The 26,167-nt window shown below is 35.3% G+C and overlaps 2 protein-coding genes across 2 annotated transcripts; one reads left to right on the top strand and one right to left on the bottom strand.

The window, feature by feature from the left end:
• The first annotated feature begins 306 nt into the window (after positions 1-306).
• Positions 307-1,551, top strand: LOC132563801 (uncharacterized). Its single transcript, XM_060228552.1, has one exon. The coding sequence runs from the start codon at positions 307-309 to the stop codon at positions 1,549-1,551; it is 1,245 nt and encodes a 414-aa protein (XP_060084535.1).
• Positions 1,552-24,362: 22,811 nt separating this feature from the next.
• On the bottom strand, positions 24,363-25,721 carry LOC132563820 (neuropeptide S receptor-like). The gene has a single exon (XM_060228575.1). The coding sequence runs from the start codon at positions 25,719-25,721 to the stop codon at positions 24,363-24,365; it is 1,359 nt and encodes a 452-aa protein (XP_060084558.1).
• Positions 25,722-26,167: the final 446 nt, after the last annotated feature.

The following is a 26,167-nucleotide window of genomic DNA, read 5'->3' as shown; positions in this document are numbered from 1 at the left end:
AAGAAGTGCCCCAAATTATTGATACGAATGTGGATGCTCCTGAAAAGGATATGGAAGAAAGGATCAGTTCCTGACAAATGGAAGCGAGCAGAAGGTTGTTTTGTTCCAAAAAGAGAAGGATTCGACATCAGTAGAGCAGTTTAGAACCATCTCCTTGCTCAGTGTCGAATGTAATATCTTCTTCTCTGTGATGGCAAGGCGGCTTACGGATTACATGTTAAGCAATCACTACATCGACACGTCAGCCCAGAAGGGACGATACCTGGTTTCTCGGGATGCGTAGAACACACCAGCGTTCTGAGTCAGATGACTCGCGAGGTAAAGGCTGACAAGAGCGACTTGACAATGGTTTGGCTTGACTTGGCAATTGCCTATGGAGGTATCCCCCACAAGCTGATTGTGGTAGCTTTGCATCACTATCACACCCCAGAACATGTTATCAGTATCCTGAAGAAGCATTCTAATGGTATGCAGCTTAGGTTTACCACAAATAACTTTACCACAACCTGGCAGGACTTGGAGAAGGGAATAGTGACCGGATGCACAGTAACACCTATCCTGTTTGTGATGGGAATGAACATCATCATGAAAGTTGCTGATAGAAAGACTAGAGGGCCGAAAATGAACTCAGGAATTTATCAACCATCAAACAGAGGGTTTATAAATGACCTGACGATCACAACAACAACCCATGTTCAGGCACGTTGGACACTATCGGCACTAGACGAAGTGGTCAACTGGGCCCGTATGAAATTTAAACTGAAGAAATCCCGGTGTATGATCATCAAGAAAGGGCGGTTGACAAAGCAGTTCATCATTCGGGTCCAGGGGGAGGAGATACCATCAATCACTGACAACCCAGTGAAATGTCTAGGGAGATGGTACGACAACACCCCGTTTGACAAGAAGAATGTGAGAAAGGTTGAGGAGCAAGTAACTGAATGGCTGAAGAGGATCGACAAGTCAGGACTACAAGGGAAATACAAGGCTTGGCTATATCAACATGGTGTTCTTCCTAGACTGTCTTGGAACCTGATGCTGTATGAGCTACCACTGACAGCAGTTGAAACCTTGGAGAGATGTACCATCAGGAAGTTACGATCGTGGCTGGGAGTACCACCTAGTTTCACGGCAGTTGGCCTGTACAGCAAGACATCTCAGTTGCAGTTACCATTGTCCTCCATCGTGGAAGAATTCAAGGTGGCCAAGTGTAGATTGGTTATGACCCTGAAGGACTTCACAGACATCAAGGTACAGAAAGCTGGTATGGTCACAAAGACAGGCCGGAAATGGTCAGCTGGTGCTACAGTCAGCAAAGCTGAGAGTACGCTGGAGTTACAAGACATCGTGGGAAACATCTATGTTGGTAGACGAGGATTGGGAGTCGATCACTTTCAGCAGTGGAGCAAAGCAGAAGGCAAGGAAAAGAGAGACAGAATTGTATCTGTGGTGAGAACAGAGGAGGAACAGCAACGCAAAAGTAGAGCAGTTGAGTTAGGACAGCAAGGATCATTGACGCGGTGGAATCTTCCTGAACGCAAGATTACATAGACAGACTTGTGGAAAATGGAACCTCTCAGGATATCATTCATGCTCAGGTCTGTGTATGACACGCTGCCATCTCCAAGAAACTTGTGTAGGTGGGGTCTTCTGGAAGATCCAGCTTGTTCCTTGTGCGGTGGAAGAGGCACACTTGCACATATCCTATCAGGCTGTAGAGTAGCCCCCCCCCCCCCCCCACCCCCACCCCCCACCCCACCCCAGCAGGGACGGTACAGATGGCGTCATGACCAGGTTCTAGCTGCCCTAGCAGATATTCTGGAAAAGGAGCGGCGACAGAAGAGGTCAATGATAGAACCTCATAAACCTCACATGCAGTTTGTGAGAGCTGGAGAGAAGGGGCCACCAACTGCTACTGCATATCGTGTGAATGTACTCGGCCAAGCACCATCCTGGGAAATGAGAGTAGACCTCAACAAGCGTTTCGTCTTTTCTGATGTAGTGCAAACCACTCTGAGACCAGACATTGTGCTATGGTCGCAACAGCGCCAGAAGGTCATCTTGGTGGAGCTGACAGTTCCATGGGAAGAAGGGTGTGATGAGGCACATGAGAAGAAAGCTGGCAAATACCAAGAGCTATTAGAGCTGTGCAGACATAAGGGGTGGAACACATGGCTGTTTCCAGTAGAGGTCGGTGCCAGAGGATTCCCTGCACAGTCAGTATGGAATATGTTCAAGAAATTGGGACTGACAGGAGCAAAGAGGAAAGCAGCTATTAAGACATTGGCTGAAAGGGCTGAGAGAGCATCATGCTGGCTATGGTGTAGACGAGATGAGCCAAACTGGAGCCCAGACAAGAGCAAGCAGTGGTTGATCACCACTGCTGACCCGCCAACCAGAGAACGTCGTGGAATAGGGGTCGAAACGGCCGATGATGGTTGGAATCCACCTGACGATGCTGACAACAGAAAGCTCCATGTCATCAGTGCCTAACCGAAGCAGCGGTTGGGTTATAATTAGCAGAGACATCTGTAAGTTCACATATGTTTTACAAAATTAGCAAAATTTAACACCTGGCTGATACCTTAAGCTCTTCTTTTACCTTTACTCTCAGAAATTTTACAATATAACATTCGAAATGCCAAAGATTATCGACTCCGAAAATTCGTCCGTATTTCACTTTACACTCCTACTATTGAACAAATTAGACAATGAAATCTAACAAATAGTATCCTTTTCAGAATTTCTAGCACTGTAAATCAAGATTTATCCCATGCAATTTTCATGAAAGATAGACATTATCAGCGTAAACATTCTGTTAAAGATGTTTTCACTCCTACAGTAAGAACCCTCACGCGCTTCAATCCTGGCCAACAAGGGTGATTAATATAAGTTGGAAAAACATGCTTCGCCTTTATTGTAAAATAGATAAAGTTTATAAAGAAATGTACAATTCTGGATGCTTTGTATCATAATGTTTTTAATTACAATTTACTGAAATGCGAATATTATTTTTCAGTTTCCTTTGTTTGTTGCTGTGAGCTAGGGAAAAATAAAAGAGATGCAGGAAATCAGAGAAAGCTTTCATCTTTTCAATCTTTTAGTACTTCATGCATTAATAAGGCTTAATGCCAGAAACTACATTCTATATATATCAACAATAACATGTCCATAATGTTTTTTTTTACTGTATTATATATTGGGATATACGCAGAGAGGAGTACAGATGAGAGATAGGGATATAAAGCGGTTTGAGTGAAGCCAGGTAGAAGGCAAATTAGAGAAGACTGTAATAAAGTAAGCTGTTTGCAGATGATCTTACGAAGAAGGACGATTTTCATAAAAAAAGGAAGATTGGGTGACAACATAGTTTTCTGGAATACAATACACATACATAATAAAAGCAATGCACTACATTCCTTAACTTACATGCTGAATACTCCAAATAAAGTGAAACAGACACTCCCTAAAAACAAGTGAATGTTAATCACCAAGGTGCACGCTTTTAACTGTCTGATTCATGACTTCACTGAAGCGTATAGTTTTTAAGTTGCTTCAATACAAATAAAGACAAGATTTAACAAAACACATGTCGACATATCAACATACACCACTGACTTAAATCTTTGTGGTGTTACGTTATTATCGTTGCCGTTGTCGTCGGCGTCGTCGTATTCTGCGTCTTCTAATGTACATCATTACATCGTCATCATCAGGTGGTCTCCTGGTGGCGCAGTGTTGACACACTCGTCTTTAACTAGGCCGTCCGGGGTTGGATTCCGTGCATGTATATGAATTTTGTCTTGTTTCCTCCCAATGTAAGACTCCGCGCGCTTACAACTAAAGGGATTAGTATAGATTAAAATTTCAAATAGAATTCTTTATTCTGCTGTTTTAAATTTTAGATTCTTGACTACATTCACATATAAACATTGTACATTGTGGCTGTGTATACATAATGTATTGATTGGGCCCTTAGGCCAAAAGATGACAGAATTCAATGAAACTGAAATGACTATTAATTATTTCTCATCGATAAATTAGTAGATTTGATACCAATTACCAGAAATATGATATTTTCTTAACCAGTAATGACATACTTTTTTCTCTTTCTTTCTAATACTCTGGTTTTATTCTAGGTACTTCTTCTCTTTATTTCAAATATTCTAGTTCTATTTCAGGGACATTTTTTCTCTTTATTTCAAATATTACTGAATGAAGTCAAACTTAATTATTTAGTATTTTTCACCAAATAATATTTATACATTTAGATTAATAAGCGAAACACAGGTAAATCTCAAGTAAAAACCAAGTTAAGAAAAGGACAGCTTATCTGAAACAGTATATAATTGTCTTGACGCTGTTTCCTAAAACAACACCATCCTATTGTTTGAATAAATGTTGACATAATAAATTAATTGATCAGTAAGCATCGTCCCTTTACTACAAGTTTAGGCGTTACAATGAACAAGGATGGGACATCTAGATTAATTAATCAATATATAATAACATGTTTAAGTTGTGTACAGACACTTTTATTTGCAGAATAACTTGTTTGTCAGCTTTATCTCATCTGCTGTAAGGTCGAATGGCCGTAATAGCGCACATTAAACCTGTTAAACAAAGTCACCCTTATCTCTTTGAAAGGCTGAAAGGCAATAACGTATTTTTTTGTATATTGGAATGTTGTTAATATTGATCTTACTGAAAAAAGAGCTGTTTGTTTATTTAATTAATACAATGATTAAATAAAGCCTTCGATAAAATAAAACTGTTTATAGACTTTGAATTAGATTTTGGAATTGATCACATTTCTGATAAAAATGTGCAAAAATAAATTTTTCTATCAGAGTTACAGAGGTTGTAAAGAGGGCTTCTTTTGTCGTGCTTTAAAAAAAACTTTTACGGCTCTGTAAGGCCTTTTTATATTGGATAATTGTAATGATCTTTTACTCATGAAATCTGACGCTAGCTGAAAGATGAAGGCCATCTTCCATGTTGGGGCAGATGATTGGCATTGGCATCAGAAGCTTCGTGCACAAGCACTGAATAGTATCTATCGCACAACTGTGCGACAGGATCGTATATTGTGCGCGGTTTGGTTAAAATGGTTAGCTAATATCAAATTAAAAGAATACTCGTGTAGTTATGACTAAGTAGCTATCATAAGCGTTTTGAAATTGAACGGTGATTATAAAAGTCATTCTTAATTTGACAATTTACGAAAAAACACCGGACCCTGCCTTAATTAGTATTTCATTCGTATAGTTTCACACCTCAGTGAATGCCGTGTGGTGTGCCTCGGGACAAAAAATACCTGCATACGGTTATATACGTAACAGGTCCGGATCCGTACTAGCAACATACCTCATGTAACTAACACACCACTTTACCTGATTACATAATTTTAGTTTTTACAAAATGATAGAAAAATGGGACTGATGTAGAGGAAATAAAAATAAAAAGTTCCTTTCAGACGATGTGAAATTTTAAATGAATCATTGTTGAGACAAGAAGAGACGTCCATTTAATGTTTACATACCTTGTCTACAATGCATGAAATAATGATTGTGGCACTTTGTAAACATAACGCTTTGGATTACGTGAGTATATAATTATTCAGGTTGTATCTAATAGATCTACAAGTGTTCAACCTATAGATTTATGACTATATCAGAAAATAAAAGTAGTTGTACTCACACATATCTACATGTATGTAATTTCTAAATATATTTCAACCGCGATAGAATCGCACGTCTGTGCGATAGAATCACACAACATGCGCAAAGATGTTCGATAGCTTATTTCGTTCAGTTTTCCTATCGTGTGCATCTAGTGCAGACATTGTGTGACATATTCCTATTCACTTTTCTCTGATTCAGTTTGTTGGTAATGTCAGAATGATGAGAAAGACAATAACCATTGCCGTACGTGTTATTCTCAATCTAGGGAATAACTTCAATTATAATGTCACTTCTAAAATAAGTCAAATTGTATTTTTCTTTTACTTTTGCTTGATAATTGTATACAGAATAATAAAAACCTACTGACAACATTAGATGAGTCGTTCGTTCGAAGCTTCTACGTGATTTCTGTTGTTATATCGATCTACTTTAGTGAACAGATACCTTCGTGTTTCAGGTACGTACACTACGATTCAATATAAACATTAATTTAGACAGATAATCCATGAAGAGATTTCATATGCTTCGACTTACAATTGTGACCAAAATCAATGGCTGAAAGAATCATTTTTGAGATCTAAGAACATGTGAATAACCGTTTTGGGGGAAAAGAAAGATTTACACGTCCACCCCTGAAAAAAGTATATGGATAACAAAACCAGATGTTGCTGAAGAGTAAGCGTCTTCTGTTTCATTAACGACACCCACCTTGTAAACCTTGGTCAATCCAGATACACTGTTAAATAATATCACGTTTTCAAATAAGAAAGACAATGAATGAACCAACAGGCAAAGTAACGAAAATAACACGCCCAGCTTCATATCGCCGAAGAAACGGAATGTTCTTAATGAGATCATTATGACGACAGTAAAACTTTCCCTTAATTTTTCGGAAGCGTAAATGTCTTCTGAGTAATCGACGACACAGCCACGAACAGCTTGATCAACTGAAGTAGGAAATGTCACGTTCTAGAACGTGGTAAACAACAACGGAACCAACAGTAAAACTAACACGCCCAGCTTCATATCGCATAAAGAAATAGAATGTTCCTCAATGAGATCACAAGCACATCCGTAAAATATCCCTAATAACTTCCCAGCTTTCTATCGCACAAAGAAAAAGAATACTTCTCCATGCGAACACTATGACGACCGTAAAAGCATCCCTAATAACTTCCCAGCTTTCTATCGCACAAAGAAAAAGAATACTTCTCCATGAGCACACCATGACGACCGTAAAAGCATCCCTATAAATTTCTTCGTCAACCTGCATCCTTTGAAACCCTGTATTACGAGTTTGTCCGTTTAGATTTTCTTTTTAGTTTGTTTTTGTAAAATTTCGTTGATATTGCGATAATTAAATCACTTTTGATGCTTTAAGACTCTCTACTTCGTTTCGTTTTAAAACCATGTTTCATACTCCAATCTCCGGTTCATGCTTTAGAGCTAGCATACTATCCCCTAATTGTAATTTAGCAAATCAGCCTGAAGGTGAGACTCTTTAATGAAATTGTCATCATGAGAAAGTCTTACAGATACCAATATTACAAAAACGGGTTTTTTTTTACTGAAAAAATGATAACTTCCTCACCACCAACAGTTGTTATACCATATAGGTTGTTGCTGGGAAATTTCTAAATGTTTAAATACATAATCCAATCCAAAATATATCGTAATACATCAAAATATTGCAGTTTTTTTTATGTAGTAAGGAGACCGGACTGGTTTCACGCCAAATAGAAACTTTTCGGCTCTTGTGTAATAGACGATGTATTTTTCGTTCATGGAAAGTGCCGAAATGTCTCAAACCTTAAACCGGAACAAACGTGCTCAAATCTTGAATGGTTAAAGTTTTGGTTGCATGCGTTTCAAATCATTAACGTATTTTTTTACTGATATACATATATATATATATATTTTGAAAATTATTTGAGGTTTTAAGTATGATTTCATTTTAACATGATAACTTAAAAAGATATTTTGTCATTTAAAATTTCGTTTTAATCTATTCGTCAGTACTCATTGCGTGCTACGGTTAGTGTATTGTGGGTAATGAAGTTCCAGTCACATTTCCGTTTAAAGTTGTCGTATTGGCAGCTTAAGTATGTCGATTTTGTAATATTATACACAATACCATGAAGTGCTCGCTGCGCTCGCTATAACACAGATAACATCTACTGAATACCTGTCTCTAACTGATATGTAAAATAATTAGTTTTCTATATCTACACTTCCAAAGTCATTTTAAAATATCAACTTGTCTATTCAACTAAGTTATGAAAGTTTTTCCTGTGTTTTATGTGCTGGAAAATTTCTCAGAAAATAATATTCTGACTGATTTATATCAAGAGCTAATATATGTTACCTGAGACTTGCAGAGTTGACGTAACGTAAATGAATGTGTTGCTTAAGTGACGACATGTTTTTATCTTTTTCTATAATTCTGATTAATATCAGAGACCAGAATACCAAAGCAAGAAAATATAGCAATATGTAAACATAACCATAATCCTAACTGGCAAAATATCCACAAAATAAGGTGTGAAGAGAATATGGCCAGGCGTTCCGGAAGCGTTAACGTCTTCTGCTTCATCAACGACACAGCCATGTAAAAATCTTGATCAGTTCAAGTAGGTAATGTAACGTTCTCAAATTAGAACGAGATATGCAATGACAGAACCAACAGTAAAACTTAAAACACATCAAATACGCCCAGCTTCATATCGCATAAAGAGATAAAGTATTCTTCAATGAGATCACTATGATGTCCGTAACACTTTCCAATAACTTTCCATTTATCTTTCACACAAAGAAATAGAAAACTTTTCCATGACGACCGTAAAAAATCCCTATAACTTTCATGATTCTGCATCTTGTGTGAGTTGAAGAAATCTTACAGGTGTAACAACATAGACTGGGGATGCTGGGATGTTATTATAAAGAAATCCACAGTAATTGAAACCATTACGCTTATTACACAGCTTGTCCATGTATATAAAACATTTTGAAAATTAGGTAATGAATCAAGATGACATTGAATTATAAAACTGTTGCTACACAAGTGCCGGAATGAAAGTAGACGATTGTAAATTTCATTGTTCCAGCTTATTTAGGGTCAGTAAATTGTGTACAAAAAATCCCTGTTTGTGACAGCAATACTTTCAAATAGTTTTGCTATAAAAATGATTTGCAGAATCATGACCATTCTACAGTATGTTTAACGATATGTGTGGCCTATGCCAAATGAAGACTGTGTTTATAACTATGATAATTAAGCTAATAAAATGCCGTAAAGCCCTAAAACATGACATTACAGGAAAGAAAATACTGGGGTAAAACGAAGGAACTAATTGAATTGCAATAATAATTTGATATGAATTGATTTACTTTCTGCAGCGACCCATTGTTCCTTGGAAAGGTCATTACTGATGGTAAATAATGATAACGATGTTACACATTAAGTTATACTGATAACAAGGAGGAAAGATGTCCTTATATTGATTTTAAATTAACCTGTACTGCTTGTTACTATGTACATGTTAACATCGTATCCTGATTTCCATAGTAATGACGTGTGATATATTCTCTGTCTATCCTTTCACGAATCAATCTCAATGACCAGCTCAAGTGAGCCGGCTATAACAAATAGACGCGTTGGACCAATATATTTTATCGATACACAAGAGAGAATGAAGGATCACACACGAAGACTCACTGCGACCATCGTTGGTTTTATATATATATTGCCTCCTAAAGTGCAGCTCTGAATAGCATTGTGCAATATATCTTATTATTGTTGGCATGAGATTGAAATTAAACTTTGTCATTTATATCAGTTGAATTGCGTTTGGTGTACTGAAACCGGTTCTAATTTGCCGGAGAACGTTGCAATAGCGTTGTTTTCAATGCAATCGCAATGACGGTTTTTGTGCGTCCGTGAGGAGTTTTGTTGCATATTGCATTAATCATCTAATGAACGTCTAAATATTGTGTTTATACATATTGACATCCGTCTATACAAATCATTGTTCGGTTTTAAGTCGGATATGTAAACAGAAAAAGAGCATTTGTAAATTCGGTGCAAACATGTAACAGTGACGAACACACAGACCTTATCGTTTCAAAACACCTTAATTGTATAAACAATGTTTGCTGTTCAATAAAATTGGATATTTGAAACCCTCCAGGGTTGTATTGTTTTAAGATAAGAAATGTTTTGTGTAAATAGTGATTATGATCAAACACACATCGTCTAAAGTGTTAAGAATTTAATTTTGTTTTTATTCATCAGATAGTGTGTTCTTTTACTGAAACAAATAACGGTGATCTAATCTTGTCAGTTAGTATTGAATGCTTAAAAAGGAATTACAGCGCAGACTGTTTAAAAGAACTGTAAACGGAAATTAAGCCAGTGTGTTCGTCCTAGAAGACACCCACCATATAAATCTATATGTAATCCAATACAAGTGCAAACAGAACAGTAATATATATGAGAGAGACTTAGCACAAAATGCACTGTAGTCTGGTAACTGTAAATCTACTTTTTTAGTTTACTTTTTTCATGCGCATGGCTGTCTGAAACCACGGGGAAATCAACTGATAACTACACATTTGTTTATTGTTTTAAATACGCTTACGCTCTTACAGTTTTGGACGTGTTATGCTTCAGTGACGTTGCTGCGGCCGACACCTTTTCGTAACACACCTCAGTGCTATCGATGCTATATCAATGTAGAATGCTCATGAGAGATTGATGCGATGTTTTGCCAAGGGGCGAGACCTTTGCAAAACCTCATCGAACACATTCGTTGACGTTTCAGCCTGGTACAGATAAGATGTTCTGACAGTATACCTGTCGACCACGCAAAAACCTTGCTGTGTCGGTTGCAGAAAGAAACTTGGCTGAGATATGGTGCAGCGGTATTAGAAGGTCTTCCCAGGAGGTGAAAACTCATGGTCAGTTCTTGGACGTTCGGATGTAGAAGTGGTTGCAAAAAAACGTCTTCTTAGAGCATACAAATATTCCTTTCCCTCTCGTCTTGCAACATACGTGTTATTGCATTAATCTATACAAACCAAAATGATGATTTTTCAAAGTGATAAAGGTATTGAAATAGTACATGAAGCATTTTTGTGAAATTCACCTTAACAAATCTCTGTAAAACGAATGAATTCATTTTGTTCTATGAAACAATCTTTGCTTTTAACACTTGACCGATCTCACTAAAATTTTGGCATCTTGATGCGTATATAAAGTGTTCCAGCAGCTGAGTATCTAAATCTTGAGTCGTACCCTGTCACTTCGTCCAGGCTATTCACAGTTTGCTACTTCTAACATAATCATGCCTTTATTTTGCGATTACCTAACCATGTCATTGATTAACATCGCATGAATATCATTCGAAAGGATTGTATCTATACATTCTATCAAGCGTTCACTTCCAATTCATTGTTCTGCATTGACGCCGTCTTTTTGTTACCACGAGTCAGGAAGCTGGGGACGTTTAAGGATGTATTCCTCGTAGAAATGAGAAAAATCCATAATTAAACTTTTTTCTGATGATGTTTTTGAAAGGTTTGGTTTTAGAAAGTAGTTTAAAAGCTTCCGCTCTCCTTTTTCCACCACAGGTGATAGAGCATGTGTGACAGAAAAAATCATTTCAGATTTTATTTTTATTTTTCTACAATAACATACATTCTCTGTTATTCCCCAAGCAGACATTAAAACAATCGTCCTTCATTACAGGTCAAAGGTATGATACTTAGATATTAAAAAAATAATAATGCGAAAATGTTTTCATTTTATTAAAGGAGCGTTAAATTGCATAACAACCATATAAAGAAGATGTGTTTATAAAACACAATCCCTCGGTTGCAACAAAATTTTGAAGTGCGATATTAAAATTATATTGTTTAAAGCATGTGCTAAATGCATTTTTCATTTTTTTTTTTTTTTTTATTTTCAAATGTTGGTCAATGGTTACAGTCAAGGTCACATGATCAAAACGTTTTACCTCTTACGGCGCAATAGTTATGGGTAAGGAAGGTTAAAGTTGTCAAACATATACACAGAAAAACATATTGTACAAAAACAATATGCCCCGATCTTGACAAGAGTCATGAAAATGAAAGTGAAAAATAATTTAATTCCATTATTTGGCCGTCTTCTGCTATTAAACTTTTTAAAGACTTTAAGTTTGGATCGAGAAGTTTTCGAGGATTCTTTTCATGATTAAATAAGACGGGATTTTCGGGTTTGATTTTCTTTGCAATTTTTACCAAAATAGCCCATGCTTTCCGAAGATCAAGAAACAAGCTAAAATATTTGTTAACATGTCCTAAAATCCGGGAAAGTCGGAATCTAAAACCAGTGATTTGTGGTGATCATTCATGCCAAATTTAGTTAAAATCTACCCAAGACTTACTCAAGAGAAATACCTTAATAAGCAGAAAAGGCTGAAATTGTTGACGCTATAAACTTAATCACGCCGTCAAGTGCGCCGCCAAAGAAAGTAGTCCACAAGCGAAATTTCTTCATCATAAAGATCGACCTTTTTGGGCTCTTTTTAGTTTTTTAACAATTCTTAGAATTGTGCGTTTGCATTAACCAGAAATTCATTTGAATATAAAATATTTAAATCGGTTTTTAATTAAATAAAGTGGTAGAGTAAAATAAAAGAACTGACATGTGATGAGACAGTTTATCTTTTGACCATCATTGATTAGTTGTTTTGCAATACTGTCTCTTTCAAAGGTTAAAACGTCACATACAACCAATACGGCGATGGAAGGAAACAGATGACACATAAACTGGACAGTAAATAATATACATTTAACCTTTTACAATGTTCCCATGTAGTCATATCATATAATTTAGTCAAATGTACATTTATTTCCTTTGATGTATTAAATCTGCATTTTAAAATAAAAACCGCTGGTCGATCGTCAACGTTTGATACAGGCACAGTTTCACCAATGTGCATACTGCCAATATGAATTCCGAAATATGAAAAAGGCGATTTGGATACTGATTTACTAGCGTATATGTACATTGTCCCCGTGTGATCAGATAATTTAATATAGATAAGTTGTAAAGTTGTTATTGTCATTAATATAAAAGAGTACCAGGCCCTTCAACTTAGGATACAGTATCATTGATATACATACAACATAACACAAATTCTTTATCTTAATTATATCTCTAATGATCAGAATAGATCGAAAGCCATAGCACGGTTCTTTGCTTAATACTATACAGATATGACACCGTGACTGTTTCCTCTAAAGTACATGAACAGCTCACCCATAAGTAATTTGGCAGGTAGCTTGCTACTTAAGGAAAATATAGTCGATAAGTTTGTGGTTGTTTAGTGAACTATAGATTGAACCACCTACGCAGATACAAATATTTGCAATATTGACTTTTTCAAACGCCTGTATGCTTCTGATTCCTGTAATTGCAGTCATAAGATATTGATAACTTACATTGTAATAGTGTAAATTTCGGCAAGTAAAACTCGTATAATGGCACGGTATGGTCAGATCATTTGATTTAATTTGGTCGAGAAGTTGTAAAGTAGCTACCACCAGTAAGATAAAACATTAAATAGATGCGTATTTAATCATTCGTTTTGTTCTTCCGGAACTTCTTTGCATACATTTCAAAGTCTTGTAATGATATAATGATAAAATTCATAACTCTCTTAATAAACGCTGATTCCGATGGATACCAGTCCTTGTTTTCCTTTCTATATTCAAATCTATCATGGAACAAACATATCGTGACGTAGAATGCAATTAAAGAGAAGGATTCCTGCATTGTTTCTAGCAATCATATTTTAGTGCGACCAAGCTTTCAGACCATGGCTCATGTTGCAAAATTGCTCCCGGAAATGAGGTAGCGTGACGCAAAATTCAAATCAAGACAGAAATTTCTGAAATCCATGCTCAAGGGAACTGGAAACCATGTAAACATGCTTGACCTCGTTCTCTCAAAATAATCTGTTTAACGCCACGGACATTACTAACTGTATGAACTTGTAAAGACTTAGTTTGTAAATAGCATTGGAGTAAAACATATTATTTTATAAACATGATTTATGGAGAAAGATAGCATGTTCAATTCAGTTCTGTAACATGTTACAAGCAAATATATTAAGAACGTGAAAATGCTTTATTGAACATCACGCTACATTATATTGTACAGGCTCTAATCTCATACTAGTAATTGTTTTTATTGTTTGTTCAAGGTGATTTACAAGCGGGCCAATACCAGCCATCTACAAATGATGTATAAATGGTTTTACGATACAAAAATCTACAAAGGTGCAAAGCGATTATTGGAAATACAAATGCGCAAATCATGTACATCGTAGCATCAATTCTAAAACAATTTCAGAAATAAGTTAATCTTTCATAGTTAACTTATTAGAAATCCCATAATAACACGTGGACACACGGGCAGTGCTGAGACGAAGGACATTTTCATTAACTTGTGTTCGTCAGGATATAAGCATTCGTCAACAATGCACAGATAAAATGCTGAAGGGTCAATGTATGTTGTATAACAAAAGTAAAACTCTGGATGTCATCACTAAACAAAAATCCCTATGTTTTAAACAATTGAAATTACCACTAGCACTTAAACACTAATGGTCAAACGCATTAACCGTAACAACACTTGCATTCCTTTTCATATCTCCTTTCTTAAACATCTTATCCTTACAACATTAAAGATAGCTTCATAAAATGCAAGTTAATGCAAGTTATAGACAAATTTTACGATCGTTATAGTGCTTCCATTGAGAAATATCCTATATCTTTGCGCGATGTGAAGCTGGACGTGTTTAATGCTCGTTAGTTGGCGTGTTGGTTCCGTCGTTGCAAATTTTGTTATCTTGAGAAACGTGACATTACTTTCTTGGAATGATCAGGTTTACATGACGGGTGTCGTCGATGAAGAAGAACAGGAAACCTAAAATGATTGACAAAGATTGACAAAACGACTTTATTTCAAACGAACTTCATTTTGGATCAAACGTGTAAAACAATTATGCAACTAGAATAAAGATCACGTGATCATAGTTTTGCGCTGATGAATTAAATTTAAATTTAAAGTGAGAGGTGTTTTTCACTTGTGTGCATTTTACACAGTCTTGATAAACAGAAGTGATTGTGGCATACAAGATTACGATAAATTGCTGACTACTTCTCCCTTCTCTACAAAATTCAATCATATCCACACTAGCCTGGTGTTTTAAAGGGCTTTTGGACGTGTGTGTGTTTGTGTGAGAGTGTTTATCAGTTGGGTGTGTTGTACGTGGTGAGGAAATGAAATGTATTTTTTGAAATGCAGTGTGTTATTTTGATGCTTTAGCTGCGTTATCAAACATTTACGATATGAACGAATTCACATCCATACTGTTCCTCTAGGGTACTAGTCTTATACAATCCAATGATCTCAAAATCTTCTTGTCTGTGATTTCAACAAGGATACCTCTTGGATTACATTAAGTTCATGAGATCAATCATGCTACTGTCAACTCAGCTCAAATTGTTGTTGTCATGTCGCCGGCAAAAGACACTCTATTATTTAAAATTGAATTGAAAATACAGTAAGATTCAATAGTAAATTCATTCACTGAGTTTAGGTTTATATATTCCAGTTGGAATTTCGTTGTACTAATTTATATGTTAAGTTTGTTGCTGACTTGCATTGTTACCTCCATCAAAACAAGGTTTTTCATTTAAAAACATTTCTTGGGCTTTTTGCAATGCAATTATCAGTGGTACATTGTCCGTAACGTATAATTCAGAAATTTGATTTGGAAAATGCTCTGAAACATTAAGATAGGTTAAAAAACCACTTAAGCAAATATCTGAATTATCAATGTCTCTTTACATTATATGTTTAGTTTAAAGTTGGTGAGAAGTGTGTTTTCCAAAATAACACACCCTTCTTCTGCGTCCCTTTATCACTGCGTAGTTTTAATATCTAAAACAAACGTTTATTAGGTGTTTATAGATTTCCCGTGAGGGTCTATTTCTAAGTTCTAAAGTAAACTACAATTCTGCAGCAGTGATAAGATCACTTTCTTCCTAATGTTGAAGTAAGCTTATATAATGGAACAGTAGGCAATATACAAAAAAGATCAGATGCTGTTTACAAATTGAAGTTTGCTTTTTAAAAAAGGCACCATTGCCTGTATTTCTGTCTCTCTTTTCTAGCTTTGTCTTCATTTTACTATTAACATTTTGATATGGTGTCAATTCCTTATTTTACAGTGCCAAATGTCTTTCTACGTGCTATTTTCATTCCATGTAATATATTCCCCTCATTTTGACTAGAATATTTTAAAAATACCGAAGCCATATTGGGTTTGTAGGTTATTTTTTCAGTTTCGTTTTGTTTTTGTTATATTCCTATTTTGATTCAACTAAATGATACATTTCTAAAAAATCAAAGTTTTCTTCTATACTAAATGATCTTAATTAAAATTTTTTTTAGCTGTATATGAAAATCCAATGTCAAGTGATGTAATTTATTAAAAGTACACAGTGATATATAAGCCTTCTTCTTGTATTGATGTCACAATCATAACAAATTTCCCGGCATTAAGTGTTAAGTCAATATAATACTGTGTTTGATATACCGCTGTGTTTGTCCCCACTGTTCAATGGCTATTAAAAGTTTTAGATATTTAGATATTCTGCAAGTATTTTAAAGCTTGTTTTTTTCAGTGAAACTCCTGCATTTTCAAAACAATTTTTACTACCTAATTACAGTTTGCCAAAGGTGTAATTCATTATGTAAAGTAAAGTGATTATGGTTAGAATGACTATGGTATACATTTTTCTTCTGGCTTTGAATCACCGAGATAGTGTAGCTGAGTGAGATCGGGGTGTCTTAGTCTTGGGCTAAGATCCTGTAACATCCTAACCACGAACGCCGTTAAAAATTTCGCAAAAAATCACGTAAGAGTACTAGGCAGATCGGCCGAGACAGAAAAGTCTAGGATACGTGTGATGTGTAAAGTCTGAGTTGAATTTAGCAAGAATTGGGGAACTATTGATAATAGAATGAGTATAATTTTGTTATAGCAGAAGAAAAAGCTAAATGACTAGATTACTGACAAGCAACTTTCAAAATTCCAATGCTTTCAATGAGGATTTGCTTTCCTTATATCTACACTATATCTTAATTATTTTCTGATATAAGATATACATTCTAGATTTCATTTCCATTTCATTGGTCACTCAAATATAGCCAATTGTTTGGATGAAATCATTTGTACTGAACTTTGAAATTTGTGACAGAATTGTATCATATATCAGCAATGCATCCAGCGATTGATTTGATTAAACATTCAAACAGACATGTAACATCCGAGTCGTTCAGAAACTTTGCAATAAAGAGTCGTTCAAACACACAAATGCTCCTGTACATGACTCAGGATTTTTAAAAACAAATACGATGACAAAAAGAGGACATAACAGCTTTGGAATTCACAAACGAATATTTCGGCAGGTAAACCTTGTACAACGTCCCGGGTGTTCCGATCCTCTGATTAGGGCATGAAGTATTTAGTTCAGTTGTTGTGTGGTCGATACTGTTATTAACACAAAAATTATTATATAAACAATTATTTGATAATTATTACTCTGCCGCTCTTTGTCTGACACTTCTTGAATACCATTAGTCCGTTTTTCAGTGAAATCTTAGCATGAGCTAGATAGCTGTTTAAAGACGTGTTTTTGGTTACTCCCTTTTCGAACGGAATATGGCGGCCTGAACTTCAGATTAGATAAAATATAACAGACTAAAACTAAAAAAAAATCGTCCAATTGAAATAAAACTTGGCATGAATATTGATGACTATGTCAGGAACGTTTTTGTGACATTTATTTCCAGAACACAAAATGGCCGCGGAAAGACCTGAAATTTGAAAATATTCATTTTTTATGAAAATCAACACATTGACGTGGTCCAATATAAGGAACACAATAGTACAATAAGTTTTTCGATTGAAAAACAAACACTGCCGCCAAAAATTATCAAATTTTAAAACTTTAATGTTATTAATGGTGTTAAAGGCTCTCCAGTTCTGCTAATGCTGATAATCCTGTTATAGGTGTATCAGCTTTCTATTGTTTAGTGTCGTTTACTGACTGGCCAATGGTTTACCTACCTCTCTCGTCTAAAGTATGCACACCAGAGATCTGTATATTGTTCAAATGTAGATAGGTGTTGCTTTTCGAGTATAATTATTTCCTATTTTGCAACAGCAGGGGTAATTTGGGGGACTTACGTAACGGTCTCCGATACAATTAGAACTTGTTACCCGTTGTTTTCCTCTGTCCCACTGGCACATTACATACATCATGCATCACGTAAGTGTTTAGGTATTGAACGATTCTGACTTATGCAATGGTTTGAAATGCTCTTTGTCTATCGCGGTGGTCCATTTACAAAGTACTCTAAGAAACACGTCTGCCCGATATAGACCTGTATCGCTTATTGCTAAAACGTGAGTAGACTTTCGTTTGATAAATTGATGTCTTATTGGTGTTTCAATGGTCTTGCACGCCACTAAAGTAATACTTGATTTTTTTGTCTGTTACCGTATTTTACGCAGACATGGGCAACCTTCCAATCTGTCGATACCAAAACGGTTTGCATTGCCAATATTTTCGAAGGAATTTATCAGGTAATTGACAGGTGCAACAGTTCAATTGTTCGCTTTTATAAGGTTTATCGCACCATATTAAAGCCATTTTAGGAGTGACTTACTCTTTAAAAAATTGTATGACTTTTTAATATTCTGATTAAAGTTTGCCATGAATTTCATTTTTCATATTTTGAATTTCATCTCACTTACCTATTTATGTCAGCAAAACAGAAAGCGCTTAATTTGAATGACGCACTTTCGGCTTACAGGAGGAGGCGACGGCTGACTGAGAAATCTAATGATGAACTGGCGGTGAGGCGAATTAAGAAAAATTGACCATGTTTAAGTGATAAATAAATCTGTGAAAGTGAAAAATTACCAAATTTTGTTTTGTTTCAGAGAGGGCGCATGCAGCTTCAAGTTCTCTATCTCTATCTTCTATGTATGATGTTTACTGGGGTAAATTTTATTTGGGTAGCTTACATTACAGTTACAGGGATTTGTACAGTAATATTCCAGTAACAGTGTAGTAAAGATTTTAACGGAAATGATGTAACTCTTTTTTGCAACCTTGACGACAATACAAAAGAAACATAAATGAACGCCAATTCTAAATACAATTTTAGAGTAAAACAATAAATTAAACTGCACCATATAGCTGTTTCGGTCTTCTCAGAGTCGTCAGTGATGCTAAGGGCATACATTATGGAGCCTGGGACATGATTGAGGAAAGTCCAAATTGATGGATAGAAAAGTCAAAATATAGATAGGGAGGTTCACTAATGCAATAATTCGATACAATTCATGATTTTCATATATCAGGTAATTTTAGAAAAATGTCTAGTACATGTGTATATTCTGAAATGTGTCACTACTTTAGTGAATAAAAACGTGTCATACAGGTTACGGCAAACCTCGGGTCTAATAGTCCACCAGCAGTGTCTACAAAATAATATTGAGGCTGCTACTGAGTTTTGTGATCCTCATTCCTAGTTGTTGATCCCAGTATTGTGTTGGACTCGTTTATATTTTCCTATGCTCGTTTGTAGTGGCATGCCGGTTCAGTGTGATAACACTGTAAACGCCTCGGTCAATAGCCTCGTTATCCATAATCCACTTATCCGTTAATGAATGATATTGATGAGGCTTAAAAACAACAGACGGAAAATTTATATTAATGATAAGTATGTGCTTTCTCTTCAACATTTTAGAAAACGAATCTGATGTATATGGTAAAAGAAAAATATGAAGACGCATGCATATACTTAATATTTTCTTCTATGGAATGACTTTCTTTTTACTGAAGTGAGTTTAATATACATTGTAGAAAGTCTTTCCGGCAGATAAGGTTGTGGAAATGAAGTCGTTTGGCATACAACTAGACATGCACATACTTTTCTAGAAATCTATCTGTCAAAACAGCTGTCTCTGTGGTTAATTCTGTAATCACAAATTTAAAAAATAAAAACTTAAAATGATGTATGTTCTGTAGGTTTTAGAAAGTTGAGGACCTACATCGTTTTGTCCTTGATATCGATTTTACTGTCACGCGGGCCCTACACGTGTCGTAAGAAAAAACCACCAACTTGCCTTTCGGTTTCCCGTGAGGAATCACGTGTTTCCTGTTTGTTGTTCTGCTTTCCGTTGTCTTTAATTTCAGTTTGGAAACAGGCAACTACTCTACGTTCGTTTAAATTTCATTTGAAGCTGTTGATGTTGTTTTTTTAATTACTTTTTGCAATCTGCATTATGTGATCGATTTTTGTGATATTTCAACCTATAACTGCGTTGCAGTTTTGTCACTAATTGACCCGTTTTTTAACGTAAACTAATTATTTCATTTAAGGAATATTCCCTTTCCAATATCAGCAAATTGAAAAGATATATTCGGTGTAATTGTAATTCAGAATAAGGGTAATGAGAGATCAAATTTAATTATCATCTAGTAATGCCTTATCTGCGGGTTAAGGGCTAATCGTAAAATTTCAAAATATAACGTTGTACTAAGTGTGTACATAAATATAAAGAAAAATATGTTCAAGGTTGGAAAGATGCCAAGTATTAAGATTTCCAAATTTAGAGTCGGAGTACTGTGTACCTACTGTATCCGGATATTATCAGAATACATTCGATGACAGTCATAATTACTCTATTTTCTTACTATTTGATTCAATAGAAACACTGTGATATCTGTTCGACAATAGTGTACTTTTATTTAACGAGTGCAACGAATCACCTGGAAACCAGCAATTCAAAGAAATATATTTGTATTTAAAAAAAAAAAAAAAAGGGGGAGGGGAGGTTGGGAGAAGGGAGGGTGGTTTCAGTCGTCCATTGTTATTTATCCAGCAACTGACACCGCCGTTGTCGGAATACTTTTGCCACATGTGTTTTTTGTTGTATTGGGCACTGGCGGAAAACAGCTGTTGTAGCACGTGCGGTAATTACTTAAATATTACGTTTAAGAATTTGAATCGCTGTTGAAATAATCGATTTTACATATTATAACGAACATGTTAATATGTTAATCTATGAAAATTCATAAAATCGCTGTTATATCAGATAAAGTTTGGAATTATATTTCCGTGCGGAGTAATTACTTTGGCGTAACATCACTTTCAGGTAAACATAGATTGAACAACAAAACTGTGTACGTTTCAATAGTTTGATTTCAATTAATGTTGCAGGATAAATAAAATTCATGGCCAATGTCTTGGCGAGGGTGAAGGAAGACCAAAGAGGCGAGCCAGTTTTGTCTATCTGTCTCGTGCCAAAATACAGCTTATATTTAAAGACAATGACCGTGTATTCTCAATATATTGTATTGGGTTTTCTTAAGAAATTGGCATCGTAATAACCTTGGAGAAAATCAATATTCCAATATTGAAAGAATCACCATAAATCAGTAACCTTATGCTAAGTACGTCATACAGTATGTAGCAATAGGATTATATAGAGAATTTCAAGGCTCCGCTCTTTTATACTTTAACTGTATAGATTCTGTAACCATATAGCCGGACTCAACATTCACTAAAGAGTTCACTAACGTCCTATGAACAGTAAAGAATACGTATAGCCATGATGAATTTGTTGACTATACAGCAACGTATTATTGTGTAAGAGAACCGGAAGTAGGCGCACCAATCCCTGCAAGGTTGTAAAATCTATAAATGTGTCCAAATTTGTATAACTTTTTATATTTGTATAACTTTTTTCAATTTACAGTATTTTGATATATGTTTGAGCATTGAAAAGTTATATCAGTTGATAGCTTTAACTATTGTTTTGATATACTATTTAAGAAATAGAGAGCTTTGTCGTATACCAATGGTTCGCTTTGTTAAAGATATCGTATCACAGACCCTAGGGATCTTTTGAAAGTTCAAGAATATTTCAAAGATAGTTCCTCAAGATCCTACATGTAACACACCGTTAACTTTAAATTGGTTCTAAAGGGGAAATTTTTTTTCCTTTAGTAGTCATACGCATTCACTCCTATGGTTGAAGACTTTAGCAACTATATTGAAACCACGTTGTATATGCTTCTTTTGTCAGTGTTACAAAAAACAAACAGGTTTTTAATAATAAATTTGAATTAGAAAATTTGTTCGGCAATCAAATCAAGTTTTCATCCAATACAGATATTGGTTCCTATATTTGATATGTGATCTCTGGAAGCTGTCTCGGCATTTTCAAATAAGTTGGCCTAAAAGGAAGGAAAAAAGAAAAGAAAAAATCAAATCGAAATTTTTTAAGACACATTTATCACTTGATCTAAAATTCAGGCAAATATAGTTTAAATGAACATCTCCCCGTCAAGCTTGAAGTCAAGTCCATTGTATATTCATGGTCTTTATGGTTACGTCACAATGTATTCTATTAGTGAGTTTGTGACGTAATTTTGCTTTCTGAACCTGATACCATAAGAGGTTATATAATTAATAATAAGTCAACTATATGATAAAAAACTACAGGAATTAGCATAACAAAACACCTTTTATTCAAAGTTAAAACCTTGTTGTGAAGTTTAAAATGTGTTTTAATACTGAATTTTGAATACCATCTCGATTGTGAAGGTGATTATTGTATCATTGTCTTTGCTGTTATCAGAGCAATATGCACTTATTTCCCTATAAAAGACATGAGATGAACTTTATAATCGATCCCTATTTTCCCAATACCGTTCTAGCTCTTAGTATCAGCGTGTATTGGGAAAAATTAGCAACTGTGCTTGAGAACATTGAAAGACAATATCTATAGATTGCAATCCTTTCTCCATCCTTCCAATGCCGTAAAACGGGTTTTTTTCTCAGTAAACGTAATGCATAAAAAATATATATCACAACCCCGCATCAAAATACTTGTCCCCCAGGAAAATCTTGACTTGTAACGCACGGAACAAAGAGAGATGACACTGAAACCGTACCTGAAGAAAGTTTCCAAGAAACGCTTCAGGTTAACTAACAATTAAACCTTCAACTTGTGATTGTCTTAATGAAACAGAGCATAACATTAAAGTGAGATTTCTGGAACACAAAGAAAGATATGATTAAACAAAGATAATTTAACTTTATTTGCAGTAATTTGAGAACATACTTATGTCAACAACAAGCATTACATTTTTGTAAATATAATGATTTAAAAATCATTTAACACATTCAATCAACAATATGAGCAAAGACGTTATGTATAACGATATCAGATAAAGGACAAATTTCAAATCTTCGTTGAAGCAATTCACTTCGCCAGTATACTGTACTCATTTTAACGGTATCTTGGCATTAGTGTCTTTCTCGCTCAAGTCATTCTGCTAATTCAAATACATTGCTTAAATGCCTTCATCCTGTCTGTGTGTGTCGGAAAAGAATGTTATCGCTAATTTAAGCGTTCTTCTTTTCGTCTTTGTGTGAATTTAAGATTAAGATCTAACCCTCCTAAAAGCGATAAGATAACAGCTCGCTAATGCTAATATTCACACAGTAATCTACATACCAGGTACCGTTCATTCTCAATGTTGATAATTACTAGTTAGTATACCAATAATTAGGACTTTGTCAATATCACATTATGCCTGTGTTAACTACCTGTGGTTTAGTCATCTCAATGTATAAATTGTTATTTCTATAAAAAAAAAAAAACTGAGTCAGTTCATTACCCCTGGATATACAAAAAAAAAACTTACCGTAACCTCCTCAATTATAATCATTGTTTGGAGTAAGTTTTTAGAGAACATTATATTTTAGTATGCCATTTCTATCGTACTTGGTAACGCGAGACCTACAAACATTTGGAATGTATAGTGATTTGATTTCTAAATGTTAAATCTTAGAATGGGCATGAGTTCTGTCGATATATATATAACATTGATGATTACTCGCAAATATTTGCAATGGATTAGAAATCGTGGAATCATTATCCTAAATAAATTGTGTATTTGCCATTGTGACGTCACTATTTTTTTTTTTTTTACTTGTCAACGATATTGTGTCTTAAAATAAAGCAATTTTTTTCATCAAATAATCGTATAATACTTTTCATTGGTTATTTGATCATGACGTCATCGTCGTCATAACTACTTCTCACGATACGTTCTCATAGTAACCATTTTATGGCGTTTGTCTATAAAGCAATTTGTTAGCTATTCAAATAATGACGTCATGGTTAAAATATTTAGTAACGTTTACTAAACTAGACATATTTGCCATACTTTCATGACAGTGCATCAATTACACCGATAAAAATTTGTAACCGGTCCACCCTATATCAATATCGTTACTCAGCACCATTGGAACGCACAGGTATATATGACGTCACGGTGATAATCTCTGTTTATATTATCTTATAAAATGATATCCTTCTGTCCGTTCACGACTTAGTCGTTGATGTTCTTCCTCAATGAGCACCATAATATTTTATATGACGTCAAACGATATCTTATGCAGCCGACTTATTTTTTCGTTTTGATTAAAATCCTGTATTCATTATTCTGTGATATGACGTCAAACATAATTCACATGACACTATCGCACGTGATATGTTCATTGTCATTATCCTTCGCGGAACACCGGGAATAACTTACCCGGTCATGCACGTACAATTTCTCTTTAGACAGAAAACGTACCCGTAGTTTAAAACCATTGGTATTTGCTTCTGCAATGATACAACCATGTGATGAGCGCCCTCTATCGAAGGATCCACTACTGGATGACGAGTTTGGTTCTTTGAGTTTGAGCATACCACGATTCGTACATTTAAAATCCCCTGAAACTGTTAAGCAATCAGAAGCATTGTTGTAGATCTCTTCACTTTGTCTAGTGTTAATCCGACTCGGACAGAAAACTTCCATTAATCCCCTTTTAATCTGTATATTGAAAAATCCATAGATCAACGGGTTTAAAGCACTTTGTAAAAGAGTTGACGTCTCGGCGAACGCCATGACTGACGGCGAAAATTTGTATGTGTAGTTACTATAGATCCTAATAAGGGTCGTCACAAAATATGGTGTCCAACACGCGATAAAACTAATTATGATACAGAATGTCATTTTGACCGTCTTGATTTTAGCCCTCGGTATTGCGCTTGTATTGACGATGGATTTCCGTAGAGAACAAGTGTTTGTGCCGTTGATCAGTTTGCCTTGTCTCCAAACGACTATCACCACGTTTACATAACAATAGGATAACAAAATAGCAGGAACAATTAGAATATACATTGTCATGAACATAAAATATATCTTCCGCTGCCACATAGCTGTATATCCTTGACTTCGGCAGCCATATTGAATTTCTCCATTCGGAAGAACCTCATCAACGGTTTGTACGAAAATAAGAAGCTGCGGAACCGCGAATATAAACGCAAGCGTCCATGAGATGATGATCATCCGCCGGGCTCTTGTGTGTGAACTTCGGAATTTTAGAGGACGGCAGATAGCCATATATCGATCGAAGCCCATAGAAGTCAAAATGAAAGTTGTACTAGCTAGCGTCACCACTTGGACATAGGTTAGAATCTTACATGCTGCAGCTCCGAGGACCCATTCCCCGAACGCCACAAACAATATTTCTGTTGTCATGGTTACCACACAAACAGTCAGGTCGCCAACAGCTAGATTTATGATGAATATATTGACACGGCTATTTCTCTTTCTGTACCTGCTGCACGTGAGGATGATAATGATGACGGTGTTGCCGACAAGCGTCAGGACCATGATGACAACTATAGACGCTACACGTTGGATGACGTCAGGTGTCCATATCTCTATATCCCCTTCCTTTACGTTTTCTATCTCGGATAAATTTTTATGACATATTGTCCTCGAAGCATTATGAACACAGTAAATTTCAACGACGTTTTTATCCCACTCTTCCATAATGTCATAAAAACATTCGTATCCACTCAAAACGAAGTAATGTTGGAGGTGTCATATCTCAAAAATGTCTAGTCATTGTGTAAATTATCTTTGTCGTATCATACCTTTGGGTCCTACAATGCAAGTATTTGAAATAATCCTTATGGAGAGGTCTTGAACATGTGCTTCAGACAGCCATCCTGAAATAACAAGACATACATTTTAGAGTACAGTTGAAAATTGTACAAAATGGCATAAGCGAATATCATCTTTTAATATAAATTTAGAGTTGCATTACTTGTGATTGAAAGTTTTATCTCGAACTCGTAAATGAACAATACTGTACATGGGCTAGATTACATTAATTTCCTATATTGACGGCTGTTAAATATAACTTTGGCTCTCATTTACAACCATATCAAACCAAAAAAGCAATTGTTTGCTTCTTTTTTTACAGAATTTTATTT

The sequence above is a fragment of the Ylistrum balloti genome, unplaced genomic scaffold, assembly GCF_031769215.1.
Source record: "Ylistrum balloti isolate Yb309-2 unplaced genomic scaffold, AGI_CSIRO_Ybal_v1 Utg371872, whole genome shotgun sequence".
Classification (NCBI taxonomy): domain Eukaryota; kingdom Metazoa; phylum Mollusca; class Bivalvia; order Pectinida; family Pectinidae; genus Ylistrum; species Ylistrum balloti.
This window is presented reverse-complemented; position numbering and strand designations above follow the sequence as displayed.

Excerpts from the sequence above, each read along its gene's own strand:
- LOC132563820 (XM_060228575.1), bottom strand. The coding sequence starts at position 25,721 with ATGGAAGAGTGGGATAAAAACGTCGTTGAAATTTACTGTGTTCATAAT.
- LOC132563801 (XM_060228552.1), top strand. The coding sequence starts at position 307 with ATGACTCGCGAGGTAAAGGCTGACAAGAGCGACTTGACAATGGTTTGG.